Genomic DNA, 18,066 nt, shown 5'->3' on the forward strand with positions numbered 1-18,066 from the left:
AACTATGATAGTAACTGGGTGACAGATAATAACAGATTAGTAATGAAGATGGTGTTATAGTTATTACTGACAACAATAACACAATAAAGCATATGAGTGCAATCGCATTTAAAAAACAGAAATCAACATATGAAAATTGAACATGTATTAAAGCTTGTTTTTCACAGCATAAATTGGAAATGATAAATATTTGTATTTGTGTGAAGAGAGACCACCATTCCTTTGTTTGTTTATCACAGCTTTTTCTCTTTTTTTTGCATAAAATGTTGGTCAAGTCCTGATTGAAAATGTTTTTGTTTTTTTTTAATATATATATATATCCTCTGGTATCATATTAATTCATCTAAAAGGTTTTCACAGGCAAGAGTTCAGTTTTGTTTGTTGTCTTGGGTGTACAGTAATAGCTCCTTGTCTTCGCAACGCCCTCTTTTTTTTCAGAGGGGTTTGGTGGTGCGTATTTTGGGGGGCGTTGAGTTTTCCTATGGCCCCTCCCCCCGAGTCAGGATGAGGCCACTCCCCCTTGCCGGAAGCCCCTCCCCCTGCTGCTATGTGGAGTCCTGATTGACAGCTTTCCCTCCGTTCATGGTGGGAGTCCCTGAGCTCTTCCTGGAGCGGTGCTTGTCCTCTATCTCATGCAGTGACGGCTCCCTGTACATACAGACTGTAGTGGAAATGTAAATACAGGAGGGAGAGGAGAGGAGAGGAGAGGAGAGGAGAGGACAAAGAGAGGAGGAGCTCAGAAAGGCGACAATGGAGAGCAGATTGAAGAGATGGATGTGAAGACAGAGACAAGGTCAGGTGTGAGGCTGGAGGGATAATTATACCAGGCAGGAAGGGATAAGATGGGAATTAGGACGATGTCAGCACTTTTTTTTTTTTTTTTATCACATTGCCTGACAAGTTTTCATGATAATATCTATGAAACACTGCTCTCAGTAGAAACACAATATTCAAAAATAAACCTGTACCCACAATAGCTGAAGAAATGCTCAAAATGAAGGAGGGTAGCCTTTGTGAGCCTGACATGACAAAACAATAGACTTAGAAAAATAGTTTCACATTTTGGGAAATACACTAATTTGCTTTTTTTGTGGGTTTTGTAGAGGATCGATACCACGCTAAATATGAATCTAAAGATAGCAACTAGTTAGCTTAGTGACAAGTAATGTGGGAGGGCTACCTACCACCCACCAGCACCCACAAATCTCACTAAATAACCAGTTATGTCTGGTTAGTTTAAACAAGAGATTTAGACGTGCCGGTAGGTGCCAGGCTAGCCATTTCCCCTGTTTCCTATAGTTATGTTAATGCAAAGGTAACCAGCTGCTGGTTGTAGCTTCATATTTACAAACACGAGTGGTATTAACTTTTTATCTAACTCTCAGCAAGAATGCAAATAAGGGTCTTTCCTAAACCGTTCCTTTAATCAGTCACCAGCTCCTATTATACCTGTATTTGTCATTCCAGTATTATTTATGTACATATCAAACAAGTACATTTAAAGGACTATACCAGAGGTTAATTTAGTCTGTTGCAAATGTGTATAATCTAAATTACTGCCAACCTTTTCCAAGCTATACAATAAAATGTTTATTTTTATTATCCTCAGAGCAACCACTGTTCCATTAATTCTAATAAAGGAGCTTTCAGAAACATTAAAAATAGCTACAAATAGGTAATCCATCATAGTAAATGCACAGTAACATTGCTCCTTGTTGCTAAAGGACATTGTATTATCTGAAATATGTCGCTGTCTTACAAACCGAAACATTTTAAACAGTTTGTCAGTGTCCTTGATTGTTTTCTGGGTTTGGGTTGATGGAAACAAAGCTGGACATTAGTCAAATCTGAAATAGTATGTGCTATAAAATCCATTGTCCATTGCATTGGACTAAACACCGTAGCTAAATGATTTGTTTTCATACCACATTATGACATTATGGATAGAAAATATGACATTTGTTGTTGAAGCTTTCGGAAGTAATAATCTGTACAGTACACCCAGTTTATAATAAATGAGAAGTACAGGCATAATCACAAAATGGAACAAACCAAACATTTAAAAAGACAATCTAAAAGATGTCCTAAAACATTTTTCCACAAGCTTTCTCATACCTTCGATGGGCCGGGGCACAAAGTGTGACGAGGGCTTAGTCTTCTTGACTCGGTTGCCTTTCATGACTTGTCCCTCCTTTGTGAGGCCGAGGAACCAGGCCCGGCCCGACTCCTGCTGCCGGTACACAGTGGACGAGTAGATCACATAGTAGTTCTCGAAAACGGACTCCTTGAACTTGCACTCCGGCGTGAACATCTCCTGCAAAACCAGAGAGATATAGTGAGGCCTATCGATACAGTATGTGCTTGTGGTCTTGCATATTAAGGAATGCATACAGCACATGTGAATCAATGCATGCGCGCACACAAAATCAATTTTTGTATCCTCATAAATATCAAAGACACATGCAGACATAACCAGCAACAAAACAGACGGGTGATTTTAATGAAGTCTCATGTAAGAAAAAAAAAAAAAAGCTGTGTCTGTTTCATCCTGCCAATATTGGCTCTCATTGCTAGCTTGTGTGTATTGCCAAGGTCAGTAAACATACTGTATTCACACAAAGACACACACACAAACACACACACACACACACAAACACACACAAACACACACACAGACACACACACATATCCTTGAAATCCAAGTAATGAGAATGATAGCCTTATTAGAATAATGGTGAACAATGGAAGATTGTTATCTCTCTGCTTCATTATCACCACTGCAAGTCAAGGAGAAAGTCAAGGGGACATACAGGAGATGGAGAGGGATGACTGGAATAATGGAGAGAACCAGATATCAGATACACTGTCTGGACTGAGTGCAGTGCCAGATTGTTGCCATGACAGCTCAAGAGACCAAACAGTGCTCCTGACTGTCTTCCCCATAAGAAAAATGTAGGGGATCTTTTCATTTTAATGAAAACCATGTTGGCACTAATCTTTATTTGTCCAGGAAACTGTGTGCATTTACTTTTTCAAACAAAGTCTATGCTAAGAGTCTATGGTCAAAACTGACGTCAAACTGTCAAATCTCTTCACACTGTCAGTGAAACACAGGTCTCTGTGTACCAAACCGTGAATCATTATTCATTGCTTTCACACAAAGTGACCACATTTTCGAGATCCAAATCCAACCCATTTCTCATTCATACGCCACACACACACCGTTTTGAGTGTTGTAAACACATTCAACATACAATGATGTCAAATTTTGCGTATTTCTGCAGTGACTATATTGAAATATATAATATAATGTAATGTAATGTAATGTAATGTAATGTAATATAATATAATATAATATAGAAAATCTTAGTGGAACATTTACAATAAAATGAGTAGTAATTCCAAACACAGCTGATCGCATTTTTAGATGAAAGCCTACCCAGGTGTCCTGTTTTTAGTAGTCTTGTTACTAAAGAGACAAAAGTACAGTATAAATTTCTACATGCAAAGACAGAAAAAATAAGACATTAAAGCAATTTATTCTAATCCACTCTTGTTATATATTCTTTAGCACATTCAATAAAGTGAAAAGGTGTCATTCTAGTGAAATACTGATTTATGTCAATAAATCAGTATTCAAGTCAAACTTCTAAGGTAATAGTTCATTATTCATGCAATACTCCCTGTTGTTTGCTATGACTGACAATGTGTGCTTTCTAATGAGCTTATTTTGAGACGAATGAAGTGTTTTGGTGGTTTGAGTTTTAGAGGTGAGATTAACTGTTGGCTTAAGATGCATGTTGGTAATGAAGACTGTAAGAGATGAGGCTTAAATTTTGATGCTTGTTAGCGCTTGAAGAAATCTCTAATAAAGCAGGTAAGCTGATTAACGAGCACTGACGGGGTGGGTGCCAAACCTCATCACCCTCAGCCCTCATCTCTGCCCTCCTTGTCTGAATGCTTCCTGACTACATGAGGCTAAATTAAAAACTAACGCCAGTCAGTTTGAAGGGCAGGGAAGTCGTGTGTGTCAAAAATAGATGAGGGTGATGTGGAACAGCTGGCTTGGTGGATGTTGTGCTGTCTCAGTTTTGGGCAGGTTTTGTACTGTGTGTGTGTGTGTGTGTGTGTGTGTGTGTGTGTGTGTCGGTGCTTTATTTCATTCATTCATTAATACCTCCTGCAGGGTTCTGTGCCCTTTTAAGGTTGTCCATTTGACTGACAGCCCAATTCTGCTTCCCGCTGGAGGTGACTGTTTACGTGTTTGTGTGTGTGTGTGTGTGTGTGGAGGAGAGAGGTAGAGAGGGAGGGATAAATAATGAAGGCGAGTCTGAGAAAAAATATGTTAAATGGTTGAGTCACCCAAATGACAAAAAAGCATATTTTCACAGTTGTACTATCTACCTATGGAGATGTATTTGATTATTTTATGCAGTTATTATTTACTCAGGTTTTAGACATCAGTCTGAATTTTCTGTCTCCTCGCTCAGATATGATGGAGGTTAAGGGGATTATGGTTGTGATGAGCAAAATAAAATTTTTCACAATCGTGTCTTTCCAGAAAAACACACAGATTGCTACTTTCTCTTGATGAAATATTATGAGTGTGAAAACTGTTTACAGTGAGGTCTGTGGATAATTCAAAATAAGGGTGGCACTGACTTTGAAAATGTTGCTTTAAACAGCACAAACTCAATTCGATTGACTTCCATTATATTGGGTTGGAAGTAGAAAACTCAGCGAAAGATATTTCAGAAATTTGGCAAATTTTGTAAATTTTTGTCTCTAGCTAGACCCTTTGTGAATTTTGTAATTGACCCTTAAAAGCTGTCACCTCACAAATTTAAGTCTACTATTTTTTCCTTTTAGCTCTGTTTTTGCTCTCCACCAACTCCAGAGAAAATTATCTGGCTCTTTAGGTGGTAAATGCTCCAATATGTTCACCAGCTAGTCCCTGACTTTGTTGGTGGCGTAGAGTCTATTTATCAGACCTTTTTCACTAAAAAACAGCTGCCTGCTGCAAGTGGAAACATGGTTGATGAGAGCTGTGAGAGTGAATCAAAACAGTACAGCTGCTGCCCCTAACACCAAAACATTCAGTTAAATTATGTTAAAAAGCTCAGTTGAGCAGAGCTGGAACTGCAGAGATAGGTGATAATTCTCTGTGGGTTTGTCACTACAAGCAACATCTTTCACATTACACGTAGTTATTTGATCTACTGTTTATGTAAAAATATTTATTAGTGCAGCTTTAAAGTCCCCACCACAGTCAACATCAGTGCTGTTTGGCACGTATGTGTATCTGTCTTAGCTCACATGGCATGCCACAGTCCAGCGAAATAAGTCACAGTCTATGACCATCCATTTTAAGACACAGCAGCACATAGCAGGCTGAGTAAAGGACTCTGGGAAGGTGAGGTCACATGGTTGGCAGTGTAGAAATGTCTCGCTGGTCAGCAGGAGGCAGGACAAGCTCTGTGGAGAGCTGGCGGCCGAGTTTATCTGGGCCCGCTGACACACTGTCAAACAGCAGACATCTCTCTCGCTGTTGGGGCAGTGGGGGTCACGTCGTGCTTGTCTGGCTGCATGTGTGTTTGTGTGTGAACATATGTGTTTGAGTGGGCAGGAGGCAGACAGTGATACATTACACACCAGCAGGCTTCGTCTCTTCTTCATCAGGCCAAGCACGCACACAGACTCGCCCACAGAAACACGTAAGTGCGCCCCACTATCATACCCTTCACAATCAGCCACTTTGCTTTGCTGACACATTGTAGAATCCCCTCCAAGTTTGTCCACAAGGACAACACTCTGTTACTGTCTATGAAAAGGCTTGGAGCAGTTTAGAAAGCACCCTGGCTGCGGCTTGGGAATGATAGGGGTGGAATGTAAGTGACTTTGAAGTCTTTGACAGAGTACCTTGTTTGTGGATGACTGAGTGGAAAAATGAGGTGAAGAGATGGGTTCGGTGCCTCTCCTGATTAATGAGATCCCCTTAATGGACACACGTGAACCAGAGAACCACACGGCGGAAGGAAAAGCACAGAAATTCACATTGGCTAATGGGCAACACACTTGCTGTCATACATTAAAATGCATGGCAACAGGTTTGCCCTGTCACCTTCTCTGCCAGGAATACATAATCAGCCAAAGTTGTTAAAGCCGCAAAACGAGGAAAATTAAAAAAAAAGACGTGCCACATTTCAGGGCTGTGCTTATAGTGATAGTGAACTGATTACAAGGACGTCTATTTATATTCTGTGGTGATCTGAAGGAGAAAGGCAAAGGACTTGTTAGTGAAACTGGGCACGTGAGACTGCTCACTCGTCGCTATTAGAGGGCTCTGAAGGGAGCTAAGTATAAATAAACACGGAGGTCCACATGAGATCTGGTGAAAAAACACCATGAAACTGTGGACAGAATATAAATGTTTTAGCAGCTTCAGCACAGAATAGTTGACATGAATTTTTACCAAAGATTGCCAGCTGATTTTACCACAACGTCTACAGGACTACTATAGATCTGTGAACGCTGATCTAGAGTAGTAGTAGTTTTGAAAAGACCGGCCTTTGTGTCAATTTTTTTCCGTTTTGTAATTACGTATTTCGATTTACGGTGTCATTGTGCTTTATGTCTGTATGTATATTTTACCTTGTGAAGCACTTTGTGACGTCTCTGGTCTTGAAAGGTGCTTTATATAAATAAAGTTACTTACTTACTTAACAGACAGATGTAATTCTACAGGCACAGATCTTGGACAACAAAATAATGGGGCAATGATTTGACGTTTTCCGGCTCGACAAGCGCACACACAAGCATGCGGGTGATGCAACACAAAGTGAAACAAGATCCAGAGAAAAGTAGCTAACAATTTTAGGGACATTGTAACATTAGTTTCTAGCTAGACCTGCATAGAAATTAACCAATGTGATGACAACTGGGAGTTACTTCAATAAATGAAGTGTGGAGTATATGACAACCTCAAGCTATTCTACTGATGAATAGTTGTGGTGCTAATGACCAAAGAAACACAGCAATGCACCCACAAAAGCTGGAGAACAAGAATTATGACAGCTAGTATAAACATGATGTAAGCAATGCAGGTTTCAAAATGTTTTATGTCCACGTTTGGGAGAGAAATGCTGAATGTAATTCCAGAAGAAAGGGGGGTATGACATGCAGCAAAGATCCCCAGCAAGCCGCCCCACTGTAATTCTGTTCTACCATGAGTCTTATCTTCCTGTCAGCCATCATTTTGTACCAGTGGGTGTCATTTGTTTCTCTAGATTTCCGGATATCGGGACCCTGCCACCACACAATGTCAAACACAACAAACACAACAAAAAAATCCCAGATGACACAGAACACTTAAACAGATATGAGAGAGGTGATCTGTGCGATTGTGTGTTGGGTGCTTGTGGGAGGTGGTGATGGTGGAGGTGGGTGGTGAGTGGGTGGTGGGAGTGCAGGTGCAGGAAAAATGAAATGAAACACAAAGTAAGAGAGCAAGATGTAATAAATATGAAACTGGGTTGCCAACAGAACTGGGTTGAACGCATCCTGTACCCAAATCAGGTACCGGCTCCATCTGAGGGGGGAGGCAGAGGCAGAGACTCTGCATTAAGGAGCCCTGCTGCTGCCGACAGGCGTCCTTTGACTTTGGATAAAGGTGCGGCGGATATGAGGGGACCTCCATTTAAATATGGGCCTGAGCCACTGGTGTATCAGGGAGATTTAGCCCTTGCGAGAATCCCAGGCCTGCCATGGAACTCCCGGAGAGCTCATTATTATTCTGGGAGAGATTCAGGTCAGGGATTGTCTAGACATTACTTAAACTGAAAAACTCTCTTTCTCGCTGTTTCTGTCCCTCTCCTCCCCTCCCTGTTTATCTTTTTCTCTGTCTCACTCTGAAAGTCAATCACTTTTAAACAAGGCTCTGTTCTGTCTGTCCTTAACTCTCTCTGGAGAGGACATTGTTGATTAATGTCTAAAATCAAATCAGAAACACATACTGATGCTCAACATGTCATGGAGAAAAAACGCTCTCTCTTTGTATTTGTCACTACTCATTTCCTGATCCTTTTTCCTCTTTTTTCCTCTCTTTACCTACAGAGAGAACATCAATCTGTTATCTGTCATTGGAACTGACGACACACATGTAACTTTGTAAAGGTGCATGTGCACTAGTGCCACACCAAATAATCAATAAATGTATCAATCAAAACACGGAACACTGGATGTTAGCAGCTTCTCAAATGCATTTTTACCATTTTATAAACTAAACGATTAAGAGGTGAAATAATAATGTCCAGACAAGCTGCAGCTCTGATGCACCAAAAAACACATACACACTTCATTCAAGCTTACAAACACTTTTTTGTTCTAGAGACAAATAAAGATCAAGACTTGGGACAGGGAGCAGGGGCACTACTCCCAAAAGCCCTTCGTCATTTGTCACAAAATCTGAAGCTCTCCCTGACCTTCCACACCAACTCCCTCTCTGTTGTCCCTCGGGGCCTTTAGTGAAGGTTTTACTGCGACACATAAGAAGTAGTAACCGATCTAAAGAAAGAGCAGCTCAGAGGCCTAGATAGATAGATAGATAGATAGATAGATAGATAGATAGATAGATAGATAGATAGATAGATAGATAGATAGATAGATAGATAGATAGATAGATAGATAGATAGATAGATAGATAGATAGATAGATAGATAGATAGATAGATAGATAGATAGATAGATAGATAGATAGATAGATAGATAGATAGATAGATAGATAGATAGATAGATAGAATGCATCCATACATACATACATAGCAAAGAGAGGGGAGAGAGAAGAGAGAGAGAGAACAGTGGTTACTGCTGTGCAGTAAACTAGGTCATATTGAGAAGTGTTATAAATAATGGAAGGGAGCTCTTCATTGTAGATGCTCAGCCCCCACTCACTTCATCACTAAACACTCCGCACAAGCATTATCACCCTGCTCAGCCACGGCTGCGTCAGCTTCACTTAATTGATCAGTACTGTTGCAATACAACTAGTCAGAATCATCTCAAACAATCAGAGAATGAAGCTGGTTGCATTCCCTCCCTAACGAGACAGTGCAAAGAAACCGGGAGAGAAGAAGAAAAAGGAGGGAGTGTTAGAGACGTAGGAGGATATCCCTCAGTAATTATCTCCCTGGAGGGGGGCGAGGGAGCGAGCTGTGCATCTCTGCTCTCAGATGTTAAGAAGACGAAACAAGACAACAAAACAAGGAGTGAGAAACTTTATAGTTTGGAGAGGCAAAAAGGTGACGGAGACCTTGAAGAACAGAGAGGAGAGCAAGAGCAAATAAGAGAGGGAGGCGGGGAGAAAGGATAAAGACCTGAACAAATAATAATAAAAGTAAATGTGAGTAAGTACGAGAAATGAAAGTGAAGGACTTATTTTATAGCTGTGATTGCACCATGAGAGCTCTCATAAAAGTGTGAATAAAGAACAGAAACATTCCCTCTTACAGTCCTCTTGAAACACTTAAGAAGTTCTCAGACTGTCTATCACACACATAATCTGCATTGGTAAATTAGACTGTTAAGTAATGGAAATTAGAGAGAGAAATAGGCTGTGTGTGCTTTCATCCTATGGTTTGCATGTTAATTTAGCCTCCTCATGAGCACTCTGCGCCTCTCCAAGGCTTAGAAGCCTCCCTGTGATCCAGCTTACCGCTTGCATTCTGCTTACAAATACATGCTAATTTCCCATGCTTCACATCTGAGAACTGGACCTCCTCCATATGGCCAGAGACTTTATTCACTTTGTGGCTTTAATTAAAATGGCCTTTCAAATGTTACTGCAAAAATTCCTTGTGCTCCGACAAACAACATGATATAAAGGTCAAAAATATGTTGCCCGCCCACAAAAAGGATGATTAAAATCATACGTCATGTTTGCTGCCATTTGACACTGAAGCACTGAATCACTTGTAGTTAACAATAATCATGCACTTTAAAATGATGATTTCATCACATGTGGGCGTGTGTGGGAGTTCATACAGTACCCCCGACTTGGATTCCATTTAATAAATTAAAAGTTTGCTGTCTGGGCGCGATTAAACTTTAATTAGACGCAGATAGGTGGGTGGAGGGTTATTACAAAACTCATAGTAGGGCTGTGAATTGTGTTCTTGTTTATGAGCCTTTAGTTATGAATGAATCCGTCTACCTGAGTGAGTCAGAACAGCCTGCGCATTTATTCTACGTCCTTCTCTGAACTTGCGAGTGCTCATACATCTGTCGAGGCGCTGAGTTGTGCTGAAGTTGTACTGAGTGAGAATGCATGCTCTTCTGATATAATGGCACTGAATTTACTAGACTTTGCACATTCTAAAACAAATATATCATGTACACCATTTATCTGGTCTATATCAAAATATGTGTTTGTCTCCCTCTCTTTCTCGCAGTAAAACAGCTCCGTTATCTATAAATGAAAGTTGCAAAATGACGGATCCTTGTTTCACTGTGTCCTTCAAGGATATTTATGAGTATTTTGAGAAAGAAAAAGTTTGATGGGCAGTTTGTGAATTCCAGCTAATGCCAGTCATTTATCATCGCTGTCTGGCTGTAAGACACACACGTCACAAAGTGCCTCAGCGGAGGTTTGTGAGTAACACATCCCCCCCTTTCTTCTGGAACACTATCTTCAACTGGATTAAAAACCATGAGACTGGAGGTTATATAACCATGCCAACTAGGGATATCTTCCTGTCTCTATATCTCTGCCCATGCCCCCATCCCATTTCTCTCTTGCTCTCTCTCAGACACACTCTCTCCCACTGCAGCTCATTTCCACAAACGTGCTCCAGAACCACTTTGTCCTCATTGCAACAGCTACGACTTAGTGTTTCCTCCACCTGACATCTGTGACTGTGTACACCCCCGCATCTGCTACCCACACTAGCCTATATGCTTCTCATATCTTACACTGCAAATTAAATATCCATCTTCACAATATTTACTCCCCCACTGAGTGTTGAAATTGCTTTTTTTTCTTTTTTTTTTTAACCCAAAGCAGTATTTCTACTAATGTGGTGAGATAGTTCCCCTTTTTACAAGGCGAGTGCAGCACTTTAATAATCATGCAGTGCATTTGGCTAATGTAAAAAAATGACATTTTGTTGCAATTCCTGAAAAAAAAGATGTATAAGAGAAATGAGTGAAAGGATTTCACAGCTCAGATTGCATTCATATAAAAGGAGTGTATTTGCAGTGTGGTCTCCTTTCATGACAACAAGAATCCTTCATAGAAAACTGGATGAAAGTTGAACAAAGCAACACTATTCACATCAAAAGACAATGAAATTCAGTGGATTTTCTGTTTGGAGTTTCTACATAATGAGCCTCCATTAGTACTCCATAAAAGAAGAAGAAACAAGTTTTAAAAGGGCTGAGCGTGGAAGTTGATGTCAAATTAAATGTAAAACATACGCGGTGCTGCTTCAACAACAAAGGGGGGAATAAGTGCTGCGCAGCAACACAATGGCACATCAGAAGTGCTCTCGAAGAGAGCAGAGATGAAAGGGTTTGGAAGGGCTGAGTCTTTGCTGCAGTGGGATATTAAAAGAGACAACAAACTGAACAAAACACAACACGTGTAAATGAACAAATACACATGCTGGTAACACACACACATACACACACAGGTGCACAACCTATCAATGTGACTGGCACAAGGGGTTGTTTCTTACCGAGCTGTAGAGCATGCCCTCGCCATTCATGGCAATGTAGAAGCCACTCTTCACTCCCTGGATGGCCACCACTCTCAGACCCACAGGAATAAGATTAAACAGGGCTGCAGAGCAGACAGAGTGAGGGAGGGGGAGGGAGGGAGAGAGGGCCAGACGGACAGATACAAAGAGGCCGAGGCAAAAGAAAGACATCAGACAGAAAGGACAGAATAGGACAATTGAGTTTTCACTTAACTCTTGTAGACATGACAGCCTCTGATCTCTGTTCTTTGGCTATCTGTCAGCAGTAAAGTGAGCAGCACAGGACATGGACATTGGGAACACTGACACACCTCAGTGTGACAGTGAAGCATTAATGCTAAAGCACAAGTCGAAAACCGTCTGGTGGCAGACAACTGAAATGCTGCAAAGCAGATGGCACAGCATCCAACGATCCAATGAAAATTCTTAACCCATCGGGAAACATGTTTGATCACCTGAAATTACATGCTGAAGTAGCATAGGATGACACAAGGGAAGCAATTTCACACCACATTTATATGACTTCTGAATGCAAGAGCTCAGGTTTGAACGAATGTAGTTTACATCTGAGATCACAAGAGAAACAGGTATCAATCAAATGTGCGACTCTTAAAGCCCCTGAAAATATGATTTCAAAGCATTTCTCTGCAACATCAAATATTCATGATTAAATAATGAACCAAGAGAGTTAAAGTTTGGGGAAAAAAACACTTTAGTATAATTCATTAAGCACCGATCTTGCTTCATCAGGACTGTGTGGATGCATATTGACCGGATTTGGTTGACGGTGACCCTGAAACGTGAGCAAACAACCCCACAGCTCCTCTCACATTTTCATTGAACTAATACTGAATGCTGATTGGTGCCCCGCCCAGATGGCACCTGGTTATAATATTTCAAAAGAACCACGTAACAGTCAACTATGGCCAGTCAGAGGACTAAACTGTGACTTTGGTCTGGTGAGAGTGTGAGGACACTCTTTACGTACTGCAGGCCACCCTGTATTGTTGGGATGATTGTTCTGCAAGTGACGATGGGGACTATCAGATAAATCTGGCAGGGACAAGAGGAGACGTGCCAACACGGGTCTGTCCTCCGAGCAGATTCAATTTCACTCAATAAATATCGACGTGCTGCTTTCGCCTGCCAATGCTTTAACTCTGCCCTCAGGCCACTGGTACGGGTGATACACAGTGGCCACTCTTACAGTTACATATACCCTTGAGAGCACAATGCGAGACCATTAGCACCTTGAATTATGTTTCTCACATCTCTTTTTTTCCCCATCATTTCTTTCTTTCTGATTTTCTATTGTAACTTTCTCCTTCTCCTCTGCCTGCTCCCTCGCTCCTCTTTCCATTTGCCTTTCATGGCCGCTGCCTCTGTCGCTCCGATGACTGGCAGTGTTTCTCAGAGCCACCGTCCACAGCTCTGTCACGTATGACTAAATCCCAGGAGTGTTCCGCCTCAGAGCACCTCCATCTATCAAAATATTCTAGTTTCTTCTGAGCAGACATACTTGAAATGGAGTCCCCTCAAAAAGATTCAGTATAATAGCTTGGCTTGAATAGGGAGAGGAAAAGAGACACAAAACATGGCGTGCTACTTCACTATTTTGCTATAATTATGATCCACTGTGGCTGCACTCATTTGCTGCCAAAATATTACACAACTGACAGAGGCTGTCATTCAGCTACCTTCTAAATGTCCGGCTTTTCTATTTGGAGCTCCAGCAGTTGATGGATTCCATAATTACAGCTGCACTGACTGCTGTTAGAGTACCTGATGACTATTCTGGAGGCGATTCCTCTTCCTTAATAACCTCAATCCTATCTCTCACAGAGAAAAGAGAGCAGCTGGGCCGGTGCAGGGACAGAGTTAAGAGAATTTCAGGGATCTTCTATAGTCAAAAGGCCACACAAAATGGGTTCAAACAATCCAATGAGGCAAAATCCTTGAAATGGCAAGTCTTCCAGTGGAGCAGTAATCGGCTACAAGCAAATCCTGCAGGTAGGCTTAAGGAAGTGCATTTGATGTGAGGGATACTGTCACAGCAGGAAATAAACCCTGCAGAAAAAAGGTTTAGAGAGACACTGAGCCAAACTTCAAATGCCAAGGGCACATCTCCAAACCCAGAGAGAAGGGCAAATCCAAAGATGGGAGAGCTGGTGTGAATATAGGACAGGCGTGTTAGTCTGTGTTCTTATATATAGTGTTTAATATAGTGTGTTATAATTATATATATAACGTCTTTAACTCAGTTTTGGCGACACTCCTTCTCCATGCCAAGTGCTTGAAATTACCAGCTGGGTCGTCAACTAATAAAAAAGTCTTGCCTCATCCTATCCATCAACCAAGAGCGCCGGAGACAGATGGAGTGTGAATGCCTGATACCGCAGGTGTCTCATAACCAGCAATATCTTTCTGCAGCTTCAGTGTATGCAGATAATTACTGCAGGCGATCAACTGATGACAATCAAATTAATAACGGCTCAAATTTGAACATGGGTGTTAATTAATTGAATGGTGTTTCACAGCCCTTGCAGTTAGTTAAGCGTAACTCCTCCAGTCAGCCATGCTTACCACTAAAGCGGTTTTATGTATTGCAGTGACAATTTTTTTTATTCTATTAGTTCTCACAATTTACTGAATAATTTTGGTAGCCTATGACTTTATTAAAGCAGAATTCCATTTTTTTTTTTTTCGCATTGTACTCGCTAAAACTACTTTGCTGTCCTGTTGTGTCCTTGTCTCAGCACTTGTTGTCATTCAACGCAGAAATATAGCAAATAATGAAAAATGGGATCGAAAACACACTCTTGGCTCAGGTCACACCTAGTATGCAGGCGGCATCATGCTCCTCAATCCCATCGGTTTCACTGAACCTCCCCCTGACAATAAATTACTGTATTCCATCTGCTGCTGATCAGGATGCTGCAGGTCAGAGGGTGGCGTGGTTCAAGAGAGAGGCTAATCTATTATTCTAATAATCCAGCCGGGCGATCAATAGTTCAGACCAAGATCTGAATACCAAATCTTCTACGTCCATTCCTATCTCTCTTAATCACTCCCTCTTTGTCTTTTACTCTTTCTGTCTCCATCTTTCTAGTCTAAACATTTCAAATTCCTCTCACTGCACCTCCTCCCGCCCTCTGCTCTCTTACTGTATCTTCCTTTGGACTGCCTCGGAGCTTGAGGTATCTCATATAGAGAATTATTCATTGGGTACAAATGGTGAAGGTGGTATTTTTAGTTTCCTCTGGCTGAATTATTCACTGCATTCCACCATCCCTGGGCCAGAAGGACTGCTTAACAAGAGGATTATCTAGAAGTGGGGAAACCCTCACCTACAACAAAAACCTCATCAGCCAAAACCTTTAGAACACAATGGAGGCTCCAGAAAAACAGCAATGTGTTCAAGGTGCACAAAGGAGATAGATTACGTGGATGTTTCTTTCCTCACGTGCGGTAATCCTTTTTGTTATGAAAACCCTTCATTTATGCTATAAGTAGCTCTCACCGGAGATCTATCTCAACATAAAATACAAAAGGTGACAGAGAGAGACCGTTCTTTTAACTGCATGACTGCCCCTGTCCAGCAGCTTTGGCTCTGGCCTCCTTTAAGATTGGCAGAATGTTTTAGAAAAGAAAGGTCATGATTGGTTTCCTGTCTGGCTTCACTCCAGACTGGGTGTGTCGTCATTATCGCTTTGGCGACCACTCTCCACTGACATATATCTCTTCCCTGATCCGTCACTTCCCATAGGAATCTGCTACAAAAGCCTATATGTTTTAATGTAGAAGACTCTCCACAGACTCTACTGATTTTCCCATTTTCTGTTCCTGTGAGGACAGAAAGGGGTGTGTAGGCTTTAGGGGACTTTACCCTGGAGACTATTTATCCAACGGTAGTCCACTATGGAAAGTCGATTGCGGTGAGATATTGCAAAGAAGCAGCATGGGGAAGGATCTTTGTGACAAGGAATGAAGCTGTGGGGCTACCGCTGTTTCATGCGATGGGTTTTTCCAGGAAGGAATTTCTGCTGTGGTAATCAAACATGCCTCAAGGCTGAATCAATCAAAACAATGTGACACTTGCAGTGTACACAGTAGAAATGGTTTACTTAGAGAGACCAGGGTAGTGATCTTGGAATTAATTTCACTTAGGGGGAGAAATTTTAATACAAGATGTCCCATAAATATTGTATTTGCATACCATGAAAGTCGCGTACTTTTGCGAAACCTGTATAAGAATTCATAAACCATCTGAGTTGGTCACATTTATGTCTACACATATCTCATGCACACTATTGCATAACCAGATGCAGAAAAGAGGGCATTCTGCCTTGTGGAATTTGGTGAATAGTTCCCTTTGAAATTGTAGGTTTTTTTTCTAGTGATAATCCAATTCATTGAGGGCATCTAAAACTAATTTTGGAGTGCTTCAGGCTGACACCAGTTATATAAGAATTAAAAATGAGAAATATGCATGAAAAATGTGGTAATATATTATATAACCAAGTGGCTCATTGGCATTAAAATTTTTATGCAGGAAGCTGTAGCATCCATAAGTGCCCCACTCACTGTTGTCGCTGTTCTCGTCCTTGCTGCCGTCGATGGTTCCATCCGGCTGCATCTGCAGGTAGAAGCCCTGCTGGCTGAACAGTCGTGTCACGATGCCTTTCAGCTGCGGCTCTGAAACACACACACACATACACACACACACACACACACACACATACATACATACATAGCACACACACGCGTACACACAGATCGTCGGCCAAACCAAAGCCCCATCCCCACCAAGAATATGTCAGAACAACATTCTCATAACTGCGGCAAACACACACAAAAGAGTTGATATCTCGGCCTTCAGCTGAGTGTTTGCACACTCACAGATGTTCTTATCAAGCACTTTAAGATGCTGAAATGTTTTACAACTAAATGTTTCACAAACATAAAATGTACGGTGGTTAATTCATTTAACAAGACCTGGCTGTGGAAGATGGAGTGTACCGCTAGAACAATTATAGACTTTTCATCCTTTAAATTGCATTTACTGGTGTGCCTTCCTGTCAGATAACTTAAGTCCTTTTGAATTACATAAATTAGATACAAAATCAATGAATCACTTTATGATGTGAATCTCTACATATATCAATTAAATACTCAGATATAATTAACTATTTAGATAATGAACTCTGAAAAGGTCTTATTGTGCTTGTGGCACAATCCAGCCTCCGCAGTCGTCTGCTAACAAAAAAAAACTTACAGCACTAGAACAACTTCAGTCCTTTATTTAACTCTTACCAGCTGTTGAATATCAATGTGGCTATGATGGACAGTTTGTAATGAGTCATCTGCTGTACCATAAAATCCCAAAATAGGGTAAAACAGTTTGACTGGAAGGCCTTTACAATGAGAACGCCGTGGCAAGAAAATCAATGGAAATGTTGTTACTTTCTCATGTCTTACTATATCTAGTACAGGAAAATGACTGATTTTCAACCATTTGGAAATCCTTCTAAAATCACTTTGTAATGTACACTGACATGCCGATGGTTTCTTTATTTGGTATGAAGCAACTGTGCATTTTGGGTTAATTGTCACTGCTTTTCCGAGATATTCTGAGTTTTTACAGCAAACAGGTTCACCCCAAAGGGATCATGGGCTTTTGTCTTGACCTATTGGAAACTGACCTAAAGTTTCTAGAGTTTATCTCATTATAATAACCCTGAACCGACCTCCAAATTTGAGACTGTGACATCTGGCTCCTGGCCAGTGTGCTGCTCGAAGCACTCAACACTTCAGGGGAGCAGGTGGAAATGAGGATTAGCTCGAGGCAAAGAAAGCCTCTCAGCCTCAGGCATTGACAGGAAAAAAAAAGTGTATAAAAAACTGTTTATTTGAGGGTAAATGTGAGTGCGGTCTCCACAGTCAGTCTAATGTCCGGCAGGTCTTTTGGTTTTGTATGAAAGCAGTGGCCAGAGTCAGATGACTCCATTGGCCTAAACTAGACTTGATTGTGGCTTTTGACAAAGAAATCTAGGAGGTAAAACTTTGAGATTTAATTTTAATGGCAGATAAAGAAAATAGAGAGAGTATGTGTAACTGATACCGTCATATTTTTCTTAAGGTTTACTCTGAATAATCAAACGCTACAGCAGAACTGTAATGTGCTGTTTTTGCAGTGGCAGAGACTTTGTGACAAGCTCCATTGAAATCAGAAAGCAATTCAGATGCTGGATGTTACTAATCCTTTGTTTATTCTCTGCCTCTTGACAAAAGATACAAATTATGCGTTTTGTCACAAT

At 41.0% G+C, this 18,066-nt stretch overlaps 1 protein-coding gene across 1 annotated transcript; it reads right to left on the minus strand.

Annotated features, from left to right (window-relative positions):
• Nucleotides 1–545: 545 nt before the first annotated feature.
• Nucleotides 546–16,451, minus strand: fgf12a (fibroblast growth factor 12a). The gene is made up of 4 exons (XM_070844390.1): nucleotides 16,334–16,451; nucleotides 11,729–11,832; nucleotides 2,116–2,314; nucleotides 546–661 (listed from the first exon to the last, which is right to left on the minus strand). Exons 1-4 carry the CDS (start codon nucleotides 16,383–16,385, stop codon nucleotides 546–548), a joined length of 471 nt encoding a protein of 156 aa, XP_070700491.1. The 5' UTR covers nucleotides 16,386–16,451.
• Nucleotides 16,452–18,066: the final 1,615 nt, after the last annotated feature.

The sequence above is a fragment of the Pempheris klunzingeri genome, chromosome 15 (assembly GCF_042242105.1).
Source record: "Pempheris klunzingeri isolate RE-2024b chromosome 15, fPemKlu1.hap1, whole genome shotgun sequence".
Classification (NCBI taxonomy): Eukaryota; Metazoa; Chordata; class Actinopteri; order Acropomatiformes; family Pempheridae; genus Pempheris; species Pempheris klunzingeri.